Source organism: Mya arenaria, chromosome 16 (genome assembly GCF_026914265.1).
Source record: "Mya arenaria isolate MELC-2E11 chromosome 16, ASM2691426v1".
Taxonomy (NCBI): domain Eukaryota; kingdom Metazoa; phylum Mollusca; class Bivalvia; order Myida; family Myidae; genus Mya; species Mya arenaria.
In genome coordinates, this window is record NC_069137.1 from 26,779,639 (window position 1) to 26,798,465 (window position 18,827).

At 37.2% G+C, this 18,827-nt stretch overlaps 1 protein-coding gene across 7 annotated transcripts in view; it reads left to right on the forward strand.

Annotated features, from left to right (window-relative positions):
* The window catches only part of LOC128221341 (uncharacterized), a 399,999-nt gene that overhangs the window by 11,639 nt on the left and 369,533 nt on the right, over positions 1–18,827 (forward strand). For 3 of the 7 annotated variants that reach the window (XM_052929936.1, XM_052929915.1, XM_052929937.1), the window contains exons 2-4: positions 3,927–3,993; positions 4,946–4,993; positions 5,371–8,558. The exons of 1 other annotated variant lie outside the window; for it this stretch is intronic. In XM_052929936.1, the coding sequence (XP_052785896.1) occupies positions 5,371–7,470 (2,100 nt within the window). In that variant the 5' untranslated portion in view covers positions 3,927–3,993; positions 4,946–4,993 and the 3' untranslated portion in view covers positions 7,471–8,558. Of the gene's footprint in view, positions 1–3,926; positions 3,994–4,945; positions 4,994–5,370; positions 8,559–18,827 lie in introns of those variants that run through there. 3 more of the 7 variants (XM_052929939.1, XM_052929916.1, XM_052929940.1) reach the window with 1 other exon arrangement.

Below are 18,827 nucleotides of genomic sequence, written 5' to 3' on the forward strand. Positions count from 1 at the left end.
TTGGGTGTTGGTGATGGTGGTGTTGGTATTCTTTCTCTTGCTCGTATGGGAGGTTTATTTCAGTGTTGGTGGTGTTTTGGGTGTAAGTGATGGTGGTGTTTATTTCAGTGTTGGTGGTGTTTTGGGTGTTAGTGATGGTGGTGTTGGCATTCTTTCTCTTGCTCGTATGGGTGGTTTATTTCAGTGTTGTGGTGTTTTGGGTGTTGGTGATGGTGTTGTTGGCATTCTTTCTCTTGCTCGTATGGGTGGTTTATTTCAGTGTTGATGGTGTTTTTTGGTGTTAGTGATGGTGGTGTTGGCATTCTTTCTCTTGTTCGTATGATTGGTTTATTTGAGTGTTGGTGGTGTTTTGGGTGTTAGTGATGGTGGTGTTGGCATTCTTTCTCTTGCTCGTTTGGGTTGTTAAATTCAGTGTTGGTGGTGTTTAGGGTAATAGTGATGGTGGTGTTGGTATTCTTTCTCTTGCTCGTATGGGTGGTTTATTTCAGTGTTGGTGGTGTTTTGGGTGTAAGTGATGGTGGTGTTGGCATTCTTTCTCTTGCTCGTGTGGGTGGTTTATTTCAGTGTTGGTGGTGATTTGGGTGTTAGTGTCGGTGGTGTTGGCATTCTTTCTCTTGCTCGTATGGGTGGATTATTTCAGTGTTGGTGCTGTTTTTGGTGTTAGCGATGGTGGTGTTGGCTTTTTTCACTTGCTCGTATGGGTGGTTTATTTCAGTGTTGTGGTGTTTTGGGTGTTGGTAATGGTGGTGTTGGCATTCTTTCTCTTGCTCATAAGAGTGGTTTATTTCAGTGTTGATGGTGTTTTTTGGTGTTAGTGATGGTGGTGTTGGCATTCTTTCTCTTGCTCTTATGGGAGGTTTATTTCAGTGTTGGTGGTGTTTTGGATGTAAGTGATGGTGGTGTTGGCATTCTTTCTCTTGCTCGAAAGGGTGGTTTATTTCAGTGTTGGTGGTGTTTTGGGTGTTGGTGATGGTGGTGTTGGTATTCTTTCTCTTGCTCGTATGGGAGGTTTATTTCAGTGTTGGTGGTGTTTTGGGTGTTAGTGATGGTGGTGTTTATTTCAGTGTTGGTGGTGTTTTGGGTGTTAGTGATGGTGGTGTTGGCATTCTTTCTCTTGCTCGTATGGGTGGTTTATTTCAGTGTTGTGGTGTTTTGGGTGTTGGTGATGGTGGTGTTGGCATTCTTTCTCTTGCTCGTATGGGTGGTTTATTTCAGTGTTGATGGTGTTTTTTGGTGTTAGTGATGGTGGTGTTGGCATTCTTTCTCTTGTTCGTATGATTGGTTTATTTCAGTGTTGGTGGTGTTTTGGGTGTTAGTGATGGTGGTGTTGGCATTCTTTCTCTTGCTCGTTTGGGTTGTTAAATTCAGTGTTGGTGGTGTTTAGGGTAATAGTGATGGTGGTGTTGGTATTCTTTCTCTTGCTCGTATGGGTGGTTTATTTCAGTGTTGGTGGTGTTTTGGGTGTAAGTGATGGTGGTGTTGGCATTCTTTCTCTTGCTCGTGTGGGTGGTTTATTTCAGTGTTGGTGGTGTTTTGGGTGTTAGTGTCGGTGGTGTTGGCATTCTTTCTCTTGCTCGTATGGGTGGATTATTTCAGTGTTGGTGCTGTTTTTGGTGTTAGCGATGGTGGTGTTGGCTTTTTTCACTTGCTCGTATGGGTGGTTTATTTCAGTGTTGTGGTGTTTTGGGTGTTGGTAATGGTGGTGTTGGCATTCTTTCTCTTGCTCATAAGAGTGGTTTATTTCAGTGTTGATGGTGTTTTTTGGTGTTAGTGATGGTGGTGTTGGCATTCTTTCTCTTGCTCTTATGGGAGGTTTATTTCAGTGTTGGTGGTGTTTTGGATGTAAGTGATGGTGGTGTTGGCATTCTTTCTCTTGCTCGAAAGGGTGATTTATTTCAGTGTTGGTGGTGTTTTGGGTGTTGGTGATGGTGGTGTTGGTATTCTTTCTCTTGCTCGTATGGGAGGTTTATTTCAGTGTTGGTGGTGTTTTGGGTGTAAGTGATGGTGGTGTTGGCATTCTTTCTCTTCCTCGTATGGGTGGTTTATTTCAGTGTTGGTGGTGTTTTGGGTGTTAGTGATGGTGGTGTTGGCATTCTTTCTCTTGCTCGTTTGGGTTGTTTAATTCAGTGTTGGTGGTGTATAGGGTGTTAATTATGGTGGTGTTGGCATTCTTTCTCTTGCTCGAAAGGGTGGTTTATTTCAGTGTTGGTGGTGTTTTGGGTGTTAGTGATGGTGGTGTTGGCATTCTTTCTCTTGCTCGTTTGGGTTGATTATTTCAGTGTTGGTGGTGTTTTGGGTGTAAGTGATGGTGGTGTTGGCATTCTTTCTCTTGCTCGTATGGGAGGTTTATTTCAGTGTTGGTGGTGTTTTGGGTGTAAGTGATGGTGGTGTTGGCATTCTTTCTCTTGCTCGAAAGGGTGGTTTATTTCAGTGTTGGTGGTGTTTTGGGTGTTGGTGATGGTGGTGTTGGTATTCTTTCTCTTGCTCGTATGGGTGGTTTATTTCAGTGTTGGTGGTGTTTTAGGTGTTAGTGATTGTGGTGTTGGCATTCTTTCTCTTGCTCGAAAGGGTGGTTTATTTCAGTGTTGGTGGTGTTTTGGGTGTTTGTGATGGTGGTGTTGGCATTCTTTATCTTGCTCGTATGGGTGGTTTATTTCAGTGTTGGTGGTGTTTTGGGTGTTGGTGATGGTGGTGTTGGCATTTTTTATCTTGCTCGTATGGGTGGTTTATTTCAGTGTTGGTGGTGTTTTGGGTGTAAGTGATGGTGGTGTTGGCATTCTTTCTCTTCCTCGTATGGGTGGTTTATTTCAGTGTTGGTGGTGTTTTGGGTGTTGGTGATGGTGGTGTTGGCATTCTTTCTCTTGCTCGAAAGGGTGGTTTATTTCAGTGTTGATGGTGTTTTAGATGTTAGTGATGGTGGTGTTGGCATTCTTTCTCTTGCTCGTATGGGTGTTTTTTTCAGTGTTGGTGGTGTTTTGGGTATTACTGATTGTGGTGTTGATATTTTTTCTCTTGCTCCTACGGGTCGTTTATGTCAGTATTGGTGGTGTTTGTGGTGTTGGTGATGGTGATGTTGGCATTGTTTCTGTTGATCATATTAGTAGTTCATGAAGGTGGTCGTCGTTCCGTAGGTTATGATGGTGTTGTTTGTTGGTGGTTTTGGTATGATATTGTTTGTACTTTAGGTGTTGGCTGTTTATGTTGGTTATGTTGTTGATGTTGGTACAGTTGATGATTGTCGGGTTTATTGTTTACGTTATAGTAGTGCTGCTGACGGTAGTCTTGCTCTTAGTAATTTTGTTGATGATTTTAGTGGTGATGGTGGTGATGGTTGTGTTATTGGTCAATATTTGTGATTATGGTGGTGGCTGTGTTTGTATAATTGCTGCGAGTCGTGTTGTTTGTTTACTTCAATTGTTAATGGTGTTTATGCAGTTATTTTTTGGAGGTGATGCTGTTTCGGATTGTTGAGGAGGTGTTAAGTTGGTGTTTGTGGTTGTGGTGGTGCTGGTGGTTGTGATGGTGTTGGCGGTAGCGGTGTTGTTGGTGTTTAGTTGTTGTTGGTGGTGGTAGTGGTGTTGTTAATGGTTGTGATTTTGGTGATGTTGGTGGTCGTGGTATTGATTTCATTATTGGCTTTGGTAGTTGTTGTCTTTTTGATGTTGTAGTGGTGTCGAAGGTTGTCGTGGTAATGGTTGTGTCTGTCATCCTGACGGTGTATAGATGTTTTGGCGGTTGTGGTGGTGTTTATGTTTGAGATGGTTTTGCTGATATTGGTCGTGTTAATGGTTGTGATATTATTTGTCTTGATGATTGTTTCAAAGTATGTGACAATATTGTCAAATAAGTATGTCACATTTCTGCATTATGTCTCATGGTGTTATAAGCAGCCTTTAAAATGTATATTTGTTTGTTTTATTTTTCAGGGACAAGCTCGATTATACCCACAGGTGTTTGACTACAAATAGCAGAGGTCACAGGAAACTTCTAAAGGTTAGCTAAGGGCAGCTATTAGGTTTTGCATAATGTGAATTAGTAGGACAACATGACGTCAACGAAAGGAAGTTTTGCACTAGCGTTAGTTTAAAATATGTAAATATTGAATGGTTATATTACACTCACACAGCGATCATTGTATGATAGAAGTATAGAAGGCGGTACAAAAATGCTTTCATTGTTGTTTTTTCAGCATTGTTAACGTTTCTGAAAAAGGGAAACGGAAATTATTATTTTTAAAAAAACTCCTCAGGAAATCGTGAGGTTTATACTCACCCGCTAATGACCTGATACCATGGACATTTGCATTGTTCTTACCAATTCATAGAAATGATAGAGACGGATGATCGTTTCAATTCTCATTCGTGGCACAAATGAGCATGCGAGATTTATCATGTGTTTCCGGTACGCATCAAAAGATAAGACCCAAGGGCACGTGCGTAAGCCGGTAACAAAGCTTGCCGAGCTACCGGCCTAGTAGATTGCCCGCGGGTTGGATTTGTCGATCTGGACTGGAAAAACTGATTTTGTTTGCATACCTTAAATGATCAATTCGTGGAAAAAATGACGTTTAAGACGAATGTTTGTACATTTCACCAAAATGCACGTGCGACGTTTTTTACTTACGTCATAAAACGTAATGATATCAGACAACAATCAACGTCAAATTTTTGATGATTATGTTTTTACATTTTTTTTTTAAATTCTTGCATACTAATGTATTTAATTGCGTTTTATTGAAATGGCATAATGTTCTTCTCATAAACCATTGCAATAAAAGAAAATCAGAAATGGCGCATTGTTGCGTGTGACTCATCTTAAATAGAGGTATACGCCGGGTTTTTCAAGAACTGGTAACATGACCGGATACACACGTCCGGTATGCAAGAATTATAATTATTGTATTCATATTTTGACATCATTAATTTCTTGCTGCTTAAATTTTCAGCCCTGCGACGGATGTGTTTTCCTTCGAATAATACAACGAATCCAAATTGTAAATGACTTTTAGTTTTATTGCACTTCTAATACATTTACTTGATTTCATTGTTCATATATATATATATATATCGTTTAACAACTGTTGCTTAGTGCTTAGCTTGTATATATACCATATCGTATACAACCTGTAAATAATACTGACATCATTTGGAACACAACTGTACATAATAGTCATACACTATCGAACACAACTGTACATGTCCGATACCCTCAAACAGTACAAGATGACTGTATATATTGTTAATCATAAATAATATGCATGAATTTTTTACACACCTCTATATACGTAAAACTGATAATCATATTGATGTACAATTAATAATTAAAAAAACACACAAACACATTCCGTTAATTTCTCCACATGTGTTACAGATGGACCGTGATCCTGACCATAAAGCCTGGATGTCGCTCCGTCTATCTCGTGTACTGGACGATATTGGCGTAAACCGCCGGGTGGTTAGGAAAAGGCGGGACACGTTCCTGCTGAGGGAAGCACTAGAAACTATAAAGAACAAAATATTTGGTGTAAACACAACGAGCTTCCATTTCGGCAGCCAGTCAGAGGGATCTACAACGTTAGGGATGAATTCAGATATCGATCTGCTTATGTGCGATAATGAGATCAACATCATGTCTGACTGGTTAGACTGGGAGGCCGGGATGAAGAACTTTCTAATGGTGAAGGAGGAGTCAACTCCGCCACAACACTACTGGCTACAGTGGATCAGACATGACTCTCCAGAACCTGTCAGATATAACGGACAGGAAAATTGCTTACCACATATAGATGGACGAGCGTTTGTAAGTAATAAATTGTGGCACGACTTAGGTAAACGGGTATATGGAAATGACTTCAGATGTAGTGGTCCTTCAATGAGTAACTGTGAAGAATGGGACTTTGTTCAAGCTTACAAATGTAAAGTTCTTCCTCCGGAAGTTGACCAATGGTTTCACCGTCCCAGGCGTGGACATTGGCCTACACCGGAAATGATGCAGGCTGCACGGGAATGCTCTTGTTTTCTTGTTCCTGATGGACATTTTGAGAGTCTGAATGAAAATATTGAATGGCGATTATCACCAAGCCAAATAGAACGGATTCTTGTTTTTAGTTTTACAACAGTGCAGTTAAAATGCTATGTTGTCTTGAAGATGATAAAAAAATATATAATGGAACAATATTTAAGTCATCATAGTAAGCTAACTTCGTTTCATTGCAAGACAGTTATGTTCTTTACAATCGAGAGAATATCCCCAGAGAAATGGAGAGAAGATCGTCTCATAAGGTGCATAGGATATTGTTTGCAAACACTGGAATTTTTCTTGATGAGAGGTCATTGTCCACACTACATCATTCCTGAAGTGAACCTTTTCGAAGGAAAAATCACTCGCCGATACCAACTGTTATTATTGGGGAAGTTAAAAGAGAATGTGAATAATAATCTAATGATACTGTACGATTTACAGTACGATAGCTTAGGACAAAGGTTTCGCAGCCCTACCAGCGACATGTTTGAAACACGATCAACAATATTTAGGAAGATTAATAATGTTTTAGCAGTCGACCTAATACAAATGAATAATATGTATTTACAGGTGGCGAATAATGAGTTAAATCCTGAACAGTTTCTGCGATTCTTCACTGTTTTATCTATTATACCTGAGAATAATTACGTAATACATATATTAACTCGTTATGAGCGACGGGCAATTTCAGTGTTAAAGCCACTCATTTACTCATTCTTAGCATCAGTTACTTCGTCATTTAACATACAACATGATCTTCAGTTAACACAAGAAATATTTCAACTATATGAGCGTTCTCTTGACACTGACGTGACGTCCAGCAGACTAAAACTGGCCTCCATGTTATACTGCCGGGGATACCTTAGAAGGGCGGTGGACGTGCTGAATGACGTTGAACGTAGATATGACGATAATGTGCATGCTGTGTGTGTGTGTGGGAGAAAGGTTCTAGGTAACGAACCTCCCGATGTTTTTAGTGAACGTGCAATTAACGATTGGAACTATGAAACAGTCATACGTAAAGTTGCCCTCTGTGTAAGGTTTACACGGTTTGAAGCTTTCTGTGTACCACCAATTTTGCTATATGAAATGAACAGGGCAGTTAATAACGACGTTCAATTTAGAAATGGTGCTAATCGTCAATGGATGAACATGGCCGTGGTAGACTCTCGACCATACCTCTTCTACCTGCAATATATCACGTTCGGGAAACTGGGTCTTCGCCACAGACAAGTTCAGGCACACCGTGATTTAATAAACTGTTTTAGAAACCAAGACATGATAAAAACAATGCACCACCCCGAGACTGCTTGCAACTTACTTGGCCACTGCTGGGAGATGGAGGAAAACCTTGCTGAAGCGCTAAAACTCTACAGAATCTCATTTCGATTTTATCCGAGAAATAATGCTGCAAACTGGCATATCAGGAGATTAACTGGCAACCAATAGAGTGTGAAATGGATTTTAAATGCGAACAATTTATTTATATAATAGTTATTTCAGAAAATCACTATTAATATTCATTTTATGAAAAAAAATACCTTTTAGCGAAGGCCGTTAAATATCAGTTCACTGTGTGTCCTTTTATAAAGCATTCCATAAAAGTTCTTCGACCTTCTTTTGTCAATATGTTCAATCTGATCAACACAATAACTGAATAATAAAGATCTCATTTAGTTGTGTTTTGTTCAAAACTTGATATGCTTAGCAGATGTGACTTGAGAGTTATTTAAATACGGAAATAAAGCAATGAGTTTTCGGTAACTGATAAAAAAGAGCATATGCTATTTAGTTGTCAATTATTTAATAATATAATAATTTCATGAAAATTACACATTAAGTGTCTTGTTAACAATGTGGCCTTCAGTGGATTCTACAAACATATAACTGACATAAATATTACAATTACTGATTTATTATAACTGCAATATTAAGAATCTTCTATGACCGAGTATGCGAGATAGGTACACCTCAACCCAAGCATATGTTTTTTGCAAAAACGAGGTTTACCGAGTTATTGCACAACAACTTGCGCAAGCGTTGGGATGAACCTATCTAACACGAGAGGCCATGCTAGTTGTTTTTTCTCCCACCTTTGTTGACAAACTATCGTAAAAAAAAATGTACTGTTTTTACCGGAAATCTATTGTGAGTAAGTCCATAACAATATATTTTTCTGTTTGCCCGTTCGCAAGATAAAGATTTCAAACACGGCCAAATATTTGGATCTACTATCTAGGGTTGGAGAAAGTCCTTTGTTCTGTTTTTCAATTCCATACCTATCATGTTATTGATGTATATATGTTTATATTATGTAGCAATTCGTTTGTTGTAATAAGACACAAAATTATGTTCTTATTACTTTATATGTGTTGGATCCTGAACCACTGTAAGTATTATATATTTGATAGGTAAGCAAATTGTGTTATGTAAAATTAGTATAAATGGTAGAAACAAATGTTAATTTGCCTTTAATTCGATTTTTATAGCAATGGTATAAACAAGCGTACTTTATAATGAATAAAGTCTAAAACGTTTATGATATTCAATAATACGGCCTTTAAAGCTGCACTCTCACAGATATACCGTTTTTATTTTTTATTTTTTGTCATGGAAAGAGCAACCTTTTACGTAAGTATCTGGCAAACAATGTTAAAAAGTTGCTGACAAAAGATCAGATCCCAGATGTTCATATTTATGTTAAAAAAATCATGTTTTATGGCTTAAAGCGTTATTAACGGTTTAAGAAAAATGCATAAAACATCATTTTTTTTTGCGTTAGTAACGGTTTAAGCCATAGAACATTAATTTCCAAACGCAAACATGAAAATCTCCAATCTGATATTTTGTCAGCAATATAATATAATATCATTGGTTTGCGGATATTAACGCGAATTTTTGCTCTTTCAAAGACAAAACAGAAAACAGTTGTTTAAATGGTAAATCTGTCAGAGTGTAGCTTTAAAACAGTAACTAAATGATATATTTCTTGTCGCAGCTGTACACAAAGCTTTCTCATACTGCCTACGTACGTATGCGTACCGCAGTGAGAGCATTGCGTACTGTTTCAAAAACGTTGCAGAACCTCAATGTTAATAGTGCATTCTGCTCCAAAAACGTAGCTCTGCTATAACATGAACAGAACATTTTTTTTTAGAAATTGAGCAACATAAACATAATGTGGACAGTTGTTAAATGAGTTGTTGAATACCAATGTTGACATCGCATGCTGCTTCAAATGATTAGTTGTACCACAATGTGGACAGCGCATGCTGCGTTAAATGAGTTGTTGTACCACACTGTTGACAGCGCTTGCTGTTTTAAATGATTAGTTGAACCACCATGTGGACAGCGCATGCTGCGTTAAATGAGTTGTTGTACCACACTGTTGACATCGCATGCTGCTTCAAATGATTAGTTGAACCACCATGTGGACAGCGCATGCTGCTTCAAATGATTAGTTGTACCACAATGTGGACAGCGCATGCTGCGTTAAATGAGTTGTTGTACCACACTGTTGACAGCGCTTGCTGTTTTAAATGATTAGTTGAACCACCATGTGGACAGCGCATGCTGCGTTAAATGAGTTGTTGTACCACACTGTTGACATCGCATGCTGCTTCAAATGATTAGTTGAACCACCATGTGGACAGCGCATGCTGCTTCAAATGATTAGTTGTACCACAATGTGGACAGCGCATGCTGCGTTAAATGAGTTGTTGTACCACACTGTTGACAGCGCTTGCTGTTTTAAATGAGTAGTTGTACCACAATGTGGACAGCGCATGCTGTTTTAAATGAGTAGTTGTACCACAATGATGACAGCGCATGCTGCTTTAAATGAGTAGTTGTCCAACACTGTTGACAGCGCATGCTGTTTTAAATGAGTAGTTGAACCACAATGTGGACAGCGCATGCTGTTTTAAATGAGTAATTTGTACCACAATGATGACAGCGCATGCGGCTTTAAATGTGTACTTGTATCACAATGATGACAGCGCATGCTGCTTTAAATGAGTTGTTGTACCACAATGTGGACAGCGCACAGTGCTTTAAATTAGCAGTTTTGTCACAATAACGACAGCTCATGATGCTTTAATTGAGTAGTTGTACCACAATGTGGACAGCGCATGCTGTTTAAATGAGTAGTTGTACCACAATGTGGACAGCGCATGCTGCTTAAATGGGTTGTTGTACCACAATGTGGACAGCGAACAGTGCTTTAAATTAACAGTTTTGTCACAATAACGACAGCGCCTGAAGCTTTAAATGAGTAGTTGTACCATTGCAGTAATTGTCGACAGCGCATGCTGTTTTAAACGTTTAGTTGTGCCACAATGTCGACAGCGCATGCTGCTTTAAATGAGCAGTTGTACCACAATGTCGACAGCGCATGCTGCTTTAAATGAGCAGTTGTGCCACAATGTCAACAGCGCATGCTGCTTTAAATGAGCAGTTGTACCACAATGTGGAGAGCGCATCCTGTTTTAAATGAGCAGTTGTGCCACAATGTCGATAGAGCATGCTGCTTTAAATAAGTAGTTGTGCTACAATGTGGACAGCGCATGCTGCTTTAAATGAGCAGTTGTGCCACAATGTCGATAGAGCAAGCTGCTTTAAATAAGCAGTTGTGCTACAATGTCGACAGCGCATGCTGCTTTAAATGAGCAGTTGTACCACAATGTCGACAGCGCATGCTGCTTTAAATGAGCAGTTTTACCAGAATGTGGATGGCGCATCCTTTTTTAAATGAGTAGTTGAGCCACAATGTTGACAGCGCATGCTGTTTCAAATATGTATATGTGCCACATTGTCGACAGCGCATGCTGCTTTAAATGAGCAGTTGCACCAAACTGGCGACAGCGCATACTTCTTTAAAATGAGTAGTTGTACCACAATGTGGACAGCGCATGCTGTTTTAAATGAGTAGTTGTACCACAATGTGGACACCTTATGCTGTTTTAAATGAGTAGTTGTACCACAATGTGGACACCTTATGCTGTTTTAAATGAGTAGTTGTACCACAATGTGGACACCTTATGATGTTTTAAATGAGTAGTTGTACCACAATGTGAACACCTTATGCTGTTTTAAATGAGTAGTTGTACCACAATGTGGACACCTTATGCTGTTTTAATGAGTAGTTGTACCACAATGTGGACATCTTATGCTGCTATAAATGAGTAGTTGTACCACAATGTGGACACCTTATGCTGTTTCAAATGAGTAGTTGTACCACAATGTGGACACCTTATGCTGTTTTAAATGAGTAGTTGTACCACAATGTAGGCAGCGCATGCTGCTTTAAATGAGTAGTTGTACCACAATGTGGACAGCGCATGCTGCTTTAAATGAATAGTTGTACCACAATGTGGACAGCGCATTCTGCTTTAAATGAATAGTTGTACCACAATGTAGACAGCGCATGCTGCTTTAAATGATTAGTTGTACCACAATTAAGACAGCGCATGCTGCTTTAAATGAGTAGTTGCACCACAATGTAGACAGCGCATGTTGCTTTAAATGAGTAGTTGTACCACAATGTAGACAGCGCATGCCGCTTTAAATGCGTAGTTGTACCACAATGTAGACAGCGCATGCTGCTTTAAATGAGTAGTTGTACCACAATGTAGACAGCGCATGCTGCTTTAAATGAATAGTTGTACCACAATGTGGACAGCGCATGCTGCTTTAAATGAATAGTTGTACCACAATGTAGACAGCGCATGCTGCTTTAAATGATTAGTTGTACCACAATTAAGACAGCGCATGCTGCTTTAAATGAGTAGTTGCATTACAATGTGGACAGCGCATGTTGCTTTAAATGAGTAGTTTTACCACAATGTAGACAGCGCATGCCGCTTTAAATGCGTAGTTGTACCGCAACGTGGACAGCGCATGACGCTTTAAATGAGTAGTTGTACCACAATAGACAGCGCTTGCTGCTTTAAATGAGTAGTTGTACCGCAATGTGGACAGCGCATGCGGCTTTAAATGAATAGGTGTGCCGCAATGTGGACAGCGCAAGCTTCTTTAAATGAGTAGTTGTACCACAATGTAGACAGCGCATGCCGCTTAAAATGCTTAGTTGTACCGCTATGTGGACAGCGCATGCTGCTTTAAATTAGTGGTTGAACCACAATAGACAGCGCATACCGCTTTAAATGAGTAGTTGTACCACAATGTGAACAGCGCATGCTGTTTTAAAATAGTAGTTGAACTACAATGTGGAGAGCACATGCTGCTTTTAATGAGTAGTTGTACCACAATATTGACAGTGCATCCTGTTTTAAATGAGTAGTTGTACTACAATGAGGAGAGCGCATGCCGCATTTAAGGAGTAGTTGTACCATAATGTGGACAGCGCGTGCTGCTTTTAATGAGTAGTTGTACCACAATATAGACAGAGCACGCTGCTTTTATTGAGTAGTTGTACCACAATAAGGACAGCGCGTGCTGCTTTTAATGGGTAGTTGTACCAAAATGTGGAGAGCGCATTGCTGCTCTATAGGCGTAGTTGTGTCAAAATACGGACATTGCTTGCTTCTTTAAATGAGTAGTTGTACCACAATGTAGTCAGCGTATGCTTCTGTTAATAAGTAGATGTACAACAATGTGGACAACGCATGCTGCTTTAAATTAATAGTTGTGTCGCAATGCGGACAGCGCATGCTTCTTTAAATGCGTAGTTGTACCACTCTGTGGGTAGTGCATACTGCTTCAATGGCTGAGTGAAGCGCCATGTTGAAGACTGCTTTAAATGTGTAATTACACTATAATGTGCAAAGCGAATACTGCTTTAAAGATGTAGTTATACCACTATGGGAATATCTCACACTATTTTTTTAGGCGTAGTTATACAACAATGTAGATAGCGCATACTGCTTTTAAGGCGTAGTTACATTATAACGTTGAGAGCGAATACTGATTCAAAGGCGCAGATATACCACTGTGTGGGTAGCGCATTCTGCTTTACTGGCGAATGTATTCTACTATGTGGATATTGCATACTGCTTTAAAGTCGTAATCATACTACACTGTGTGTAGCGCATTCTGCTTTACTGGTGGATATTGCATACTGCTTTTAATGCGTAGTTACACCTCAATTTGGAGAGCGTATTCTGCTTTAAAGGCGAAGCAATACCACTATTTGGAGAGCGAATATTGCTTTGTAGGCATAATTTAACCATACTATGGAGAGCGAATAGTGCTTTAAAGTCATAATTACACAACATTGTGTTCCGCAAAACACCCTACGCTCGGGTCGGAATGAACCTATCTTACACTCTCGGCCATGGAAGATACGTATAATCTATTGATAGTGTTCCATATATTGGACAAATGCTGCAGACATAATGACGGCGTGATTACGAACACTGCTTTTTTTCTTTTTCAATAATTTATATTTTTTAGGATGACTCTCTAATACAATATTCTGATTGATGGCCTTGCACCACCTTTAATGAAAATAGATGTTATATTTAGCAGTCAAGATGGCGGACAGTATGTTCAAGTATACACATTCATATATTATTTTGTCACAGCAACATCAGGTTACAACAGACATACAAACGTATTTAAACAGTCAATATACTAGTCATTTTTCACAAAGTATTTTTAAAAGGCAAATATATGAGAGGGGAGCATGGTTATACACGCAATGTAAAATGGATAAATATAAAACCTACAATTGATAAAAAATTAAAGACTTGATTTTGAAAGATAAAGAAAAAACAAACGTAGAATGTAAACTACGTATACTACAGTTCGAGCTGTACATTAACGTTGTCGTGGTGTTTTTTGTTTAAAGTATTACAAAACTAGTACATATATGTGTATGTACACAGATAATTGTTTGAAACCATTCAATATTTAATTTATCAATGAATTATATATTGGAAAAGTATCACAGGTCATTATTTTATGCGGCAAAGAAGATGAGTGCCGAAAAAACAAATGTTAAATTCTACGGAACTTTTCCATCTGTTTTGATGTCATCCCAGAAGTCTACTTTATGTTATTGATTTGATTTGATTTAATAAACACACATCATAAAATTATTCAATAATTTCGGACAAAAACACGTTTGAACGGTTTTTAAAGAAGGCTACCTGTCATTGGATGTGGTTCAGATGCATTGGCTTACCTTTTTGGTCAGAAATCAACTAATTGTTCACATTCAACATTTCTTTAGCTATAAAGCAGGTTGGTTAATATCTTGTTCAACATGGCGTCCTCGATGGCCACCAAAACGGAAACAAAATGGACGTTTACTCGTATACCGTACCTATGATGTTTAAAGAGATGTCTTCCAACATGACTTTAAAGTAATATTAACTATTTTAAATCATATGAACATATATTATCACACACATTAAATATAGACTAAAATCAATAAAGCCTAAAAGATTGCCGCGAAAAAACAGTTTTAAGTACGGTTTTGGCTACTCATTAAGCCTATGGTTAAATGCTGGTCGGGGATATTGATACTGCTATTGGTTATATTTACTAAATATACTACAACTTACAACAAACTCAAACCAATCGACGATTGATGAGATTACCTCCACTATTTACAACGTCATTATTGAAGCACCAACCTAGCAAAAGCAGATGCCCGGATTCGTCACGCTTTCTTAATCATTGAAAGAAAAATTGGCAGTGTTCATATTCAATAATGGTTCTCACAATTCCTAGCATTGACTTATCTTTGATAAATTGGCGGAAATCGGGATTGAACTAGGGTCTATTTAGAGAGTTTTCTGTTTTACAGTACACGGTGGCATATATTCGTTTAGATTAAAATGATAATTTAAAACAATCTAAATAAATTGGTATTTAAATAGTTTTTTTATCATAAAGCTTTCTTCTTTGAGCAAAAACAAATTTTGGAATATTTTAAACAAACGTTTGACACATTCAATGTGAAAATTTTACCTTAGCATACCACCGGAAAGATAATTATTCGGAACAAATTAAAACGTTGAAACTCATTTTTTTTTAAATTTACTTGGTCAACTTAGCCTCCATTTTTAATCAACAATATGACCAACACATTTATCGTATGTAAAACCTGTTTATTTGAACTCAATAAAACATCATTAACAACGTCAGCGTAGAGGCCGATGCGCAAAATAAGAATGTTAGAAAAAATGTTTATTTTCGGTTTGGGACTCCACAATTTTAATTCATATCCAAATATGCCCATGTACACAGTTATTGACAAGTTTCAGCGCATTAACCTATAAACTCTTTCATTGGAACTAAACTAATTTCAACGTTATGCACACCAACTTTTGTCTTTCAGTCATGACTTAATAATGATTGGCTTGTAGAGTAATTGGATAATGTATATAAATAGAGACGCAATTTCTATCATAACTGCACAATGGGTAAATGGTTCAAAATTATATGAAATACGTTCTTTTAGAAGGGAGATAAATTGCGTGATGACAATAAAAACTATACGGGCACTGTTTGCTTTTATCTGTTGGCAAGATAAACATTTCAAGCATGGCCAAATAGTTGGATCTACGTATTTGTGGTGGTAAAGTAATGAATAATTAAGCACCTTTTCTTGTACCTTTTCGCTACGAAGCTGCTATGATAATGTCGTGGTAAAAAGTCATCGGTCGATTTTGCATGTCTGTTATGACAAAATGTTTCTGTAAAAAAATAAAATCTGCATGTGTACATTTTAACCTGCTGGGCGCCAACTTGATCTTTACCTTGAATATTTATTTTCATTTAACGCGACGCCATGACATCAATCACAATCTTGTATTTTTAGACTACCAAAATATGCAAACACATTCTCAACAAACCGCATTGTCTCCTTGTCGAAGTAAAACATTCATTTTTGTTTTTATCAGATATATATATATATATATATATATATATATATATATATATATATATATATATATATATATATATATATCAAGGGTATATTTTTGCAGTGTTTACGCAACTCCCCGCATAATTTTCCTTTAGTCAAAAACCTATTTAAGTATTTACATTTTTGTATTTCTTTGTTGATATTAAGCCTGGATCAACATATCTTCAACAAATTTCAAATAGTAAATATCTTATGAGTGGAGAAATTGGGACAATTAGGAATTTGTCAGTTGTGAACAAATGGCACATATTTTGGTTTTTAGTGTGAATATCAGAGCTAAAATGTATCACGGCTCTTTAAAATTAGATATGGCCACACCAAATTAATGTTTTGTTCCTCGGATTTTTGCCAAAAAAATTGGAGCGAGCGAGCGAAAAAAATCTTTTTTTGGCAGTTTATAAAACCGAAGCGAGCGAAGAGCGAAAAATATATTTTTTCCTTATATTCAATATAAATAAGAAAGATTGTTCAAAATAGTTGCCCTTAAACCCATTTTAATGCCATTTTGAACTGAACCTCTAATGGACATTGGGAAAATGTCGGAATACATACTATTTAATCATCCGTGTTTAGTACAAACATTGTATGGATAAATCTAATTTCTTATATAATTAAAACGTACTTTAATATGACGATCATTCATAATAATAAATAACCCTGCTTTTAGTAAAAAGTTTGAAACAACTTATATAAATCTACCTTAATCAGTTTTACATCATATGCAACTGTATTTAGACATAACTTAGGATTGATTTTGGATTTGTAAAAAATGATCACTTACACAGGTATCATCAAACATCAGACTCCATATAACATAGACTAAATTTTGTTTTTATTATCACAGGAAATGCAATGACATGTCACGGGCTTATTAAAACAAAAAAGAACAAGGGTATTTTTCAGAGTACCTTTTTTGGTTATTTAGATGTTTTATGCACCAGCCAATTGTAAATGCCACCCCCTAAGTCCGGAATAGCGGGGACTTTGACTTACGGTCTCTCAAAACCCAGATAAAATACCCGACCTGCAGGGACACACTGCTGGTAAAATCCCTGCCAAATGGCTCCGCAACCCTGAATACCTATGTGAGGCCCATTCCCGACTATTTTCAATATGAAGACAAAACCACATTCACTAGGCACTGCGGGGCCACCTGAAAGGTAAAAACACAGCCCATTGCCTCTGCTGTCCCCGTAATACCCCTGGAACAAGGGCGAGGGGTGGGCGGGGCAGTGGTTACAATTGACAAATGCATTACAATTCCGGATTATGCTGCAAATAAAAACAAAATATAAGGGGATAAACTTAGGATTACTTATGTTGATGTATATCCAGACCTGTGTTAATATCGCTGTTTGTGAAAAGATATTTGTTCAAAACTGTTGTTTTGTCAAAAGATGATCAAAAATGAGCTTGATACATCAATTAGGACCAAACAATGACTCATGTTCCAGTTAAGTTGACCTGTCATCTTCAGCATCGTCGTAACGAGGTAAAATTTTGGTCCCTTGTATTATGACTTGAATAAAATAGTACTAAGTTGATCATTCCAATTTCCATTCAAAACTAGTCACTAATTACGCAATATAATCGCTACCTGTCTCAGATACACATGCTTTATTGCATAATGATTGCTTTAAATAATGATCCTTTAGTGCATGAGACGATCAACAGTGACTTCAAGCATGCTCAAAACATATTTATTGTCAAAAATAAGACTTAATTTCCAAACTTCGAGCCACATTGTTTATACCGGAAGCCGCCATTTTGATTGAATTTATTGAACCCATGCTAAACCGATCGATATACAGTATAAAAACACTACGCATCGGTAACTTCCCTTTACAAAAACACAAAAACTAGCGTAGAAAAATTATACTTGATTATTTTTAGTGTTTAATAAATTATTACCTGAAAAAAATCTGCTTGGCGATCAAAATGGAGGTGAGGGCGCACAAAAAAAATAAAAAAAATTTTTACATTTTCAAAAAAATAGGAGCGGTAAATCCGCGGAACGAAATATCAATTTGGTGTGGCCTATAAGATATTTAAAATTTTTAGACAAATTTTTAGGGATTTTCATTCCAAAGCATAATTTGGCGATTATCCCGTTTTACTTTTTCATATCAAATATATTTTTTCAAGAAATGGAACTTGATTTGATATTTAAAATATTTAAATGTTTATTAGATAATCCTAAGTGAGTGTGAACAAATTATTGTGTCAATATATCACCCTCCACAGCTCCCGAAGAACACTCGCACAATATTGCCCCAACCTCACCTAGTATAGTCCCGATAAAAAATAATTCATATATATTGACCTTAACGCTACTTGTGTTATAACACATACAATTGTGAAATATATACATCTTATATTTTTGTTGAAGATTAATATTATGTTTCGTAGCTTTATTTCAATATTTGACGCTTGACTTGTTCGCTTTTTAACCATTACTTCATTAAAATATTTGTCCATTATCAAATTAAGTACCTGAATGGCTTGTGTTTTAAACGTATTAAAATCACTGAAAAAATATTTGCTAAGATAGCTCATGCTCGAATCAAAACAGAGTGCTTAATTAACTTTACAAAATTAATGAAAAAAACACAACAAATTTGGCGACAAAATAGCGGCAAAACAGCGTATCGATGGTCAGTGATCAATAGCACAGACTCCTAAAAGAAAACGGCAATCTAAAAATAAGTTGTCAGGATAAAAAAGTTCGAATATTAAAGATGCAATTTTACTCCCACATAAGATTTAACACATTTAATACAATTGTTTCAATATACCAAAAATGATTAATAAATGTCAAAAATAATGGTGATAATGAAGGATACCGAGTTTAATTTGAAAGAAATGTGCAGAAAACACAGTATTGCTTTCTTATGAGACGATAGTAGAT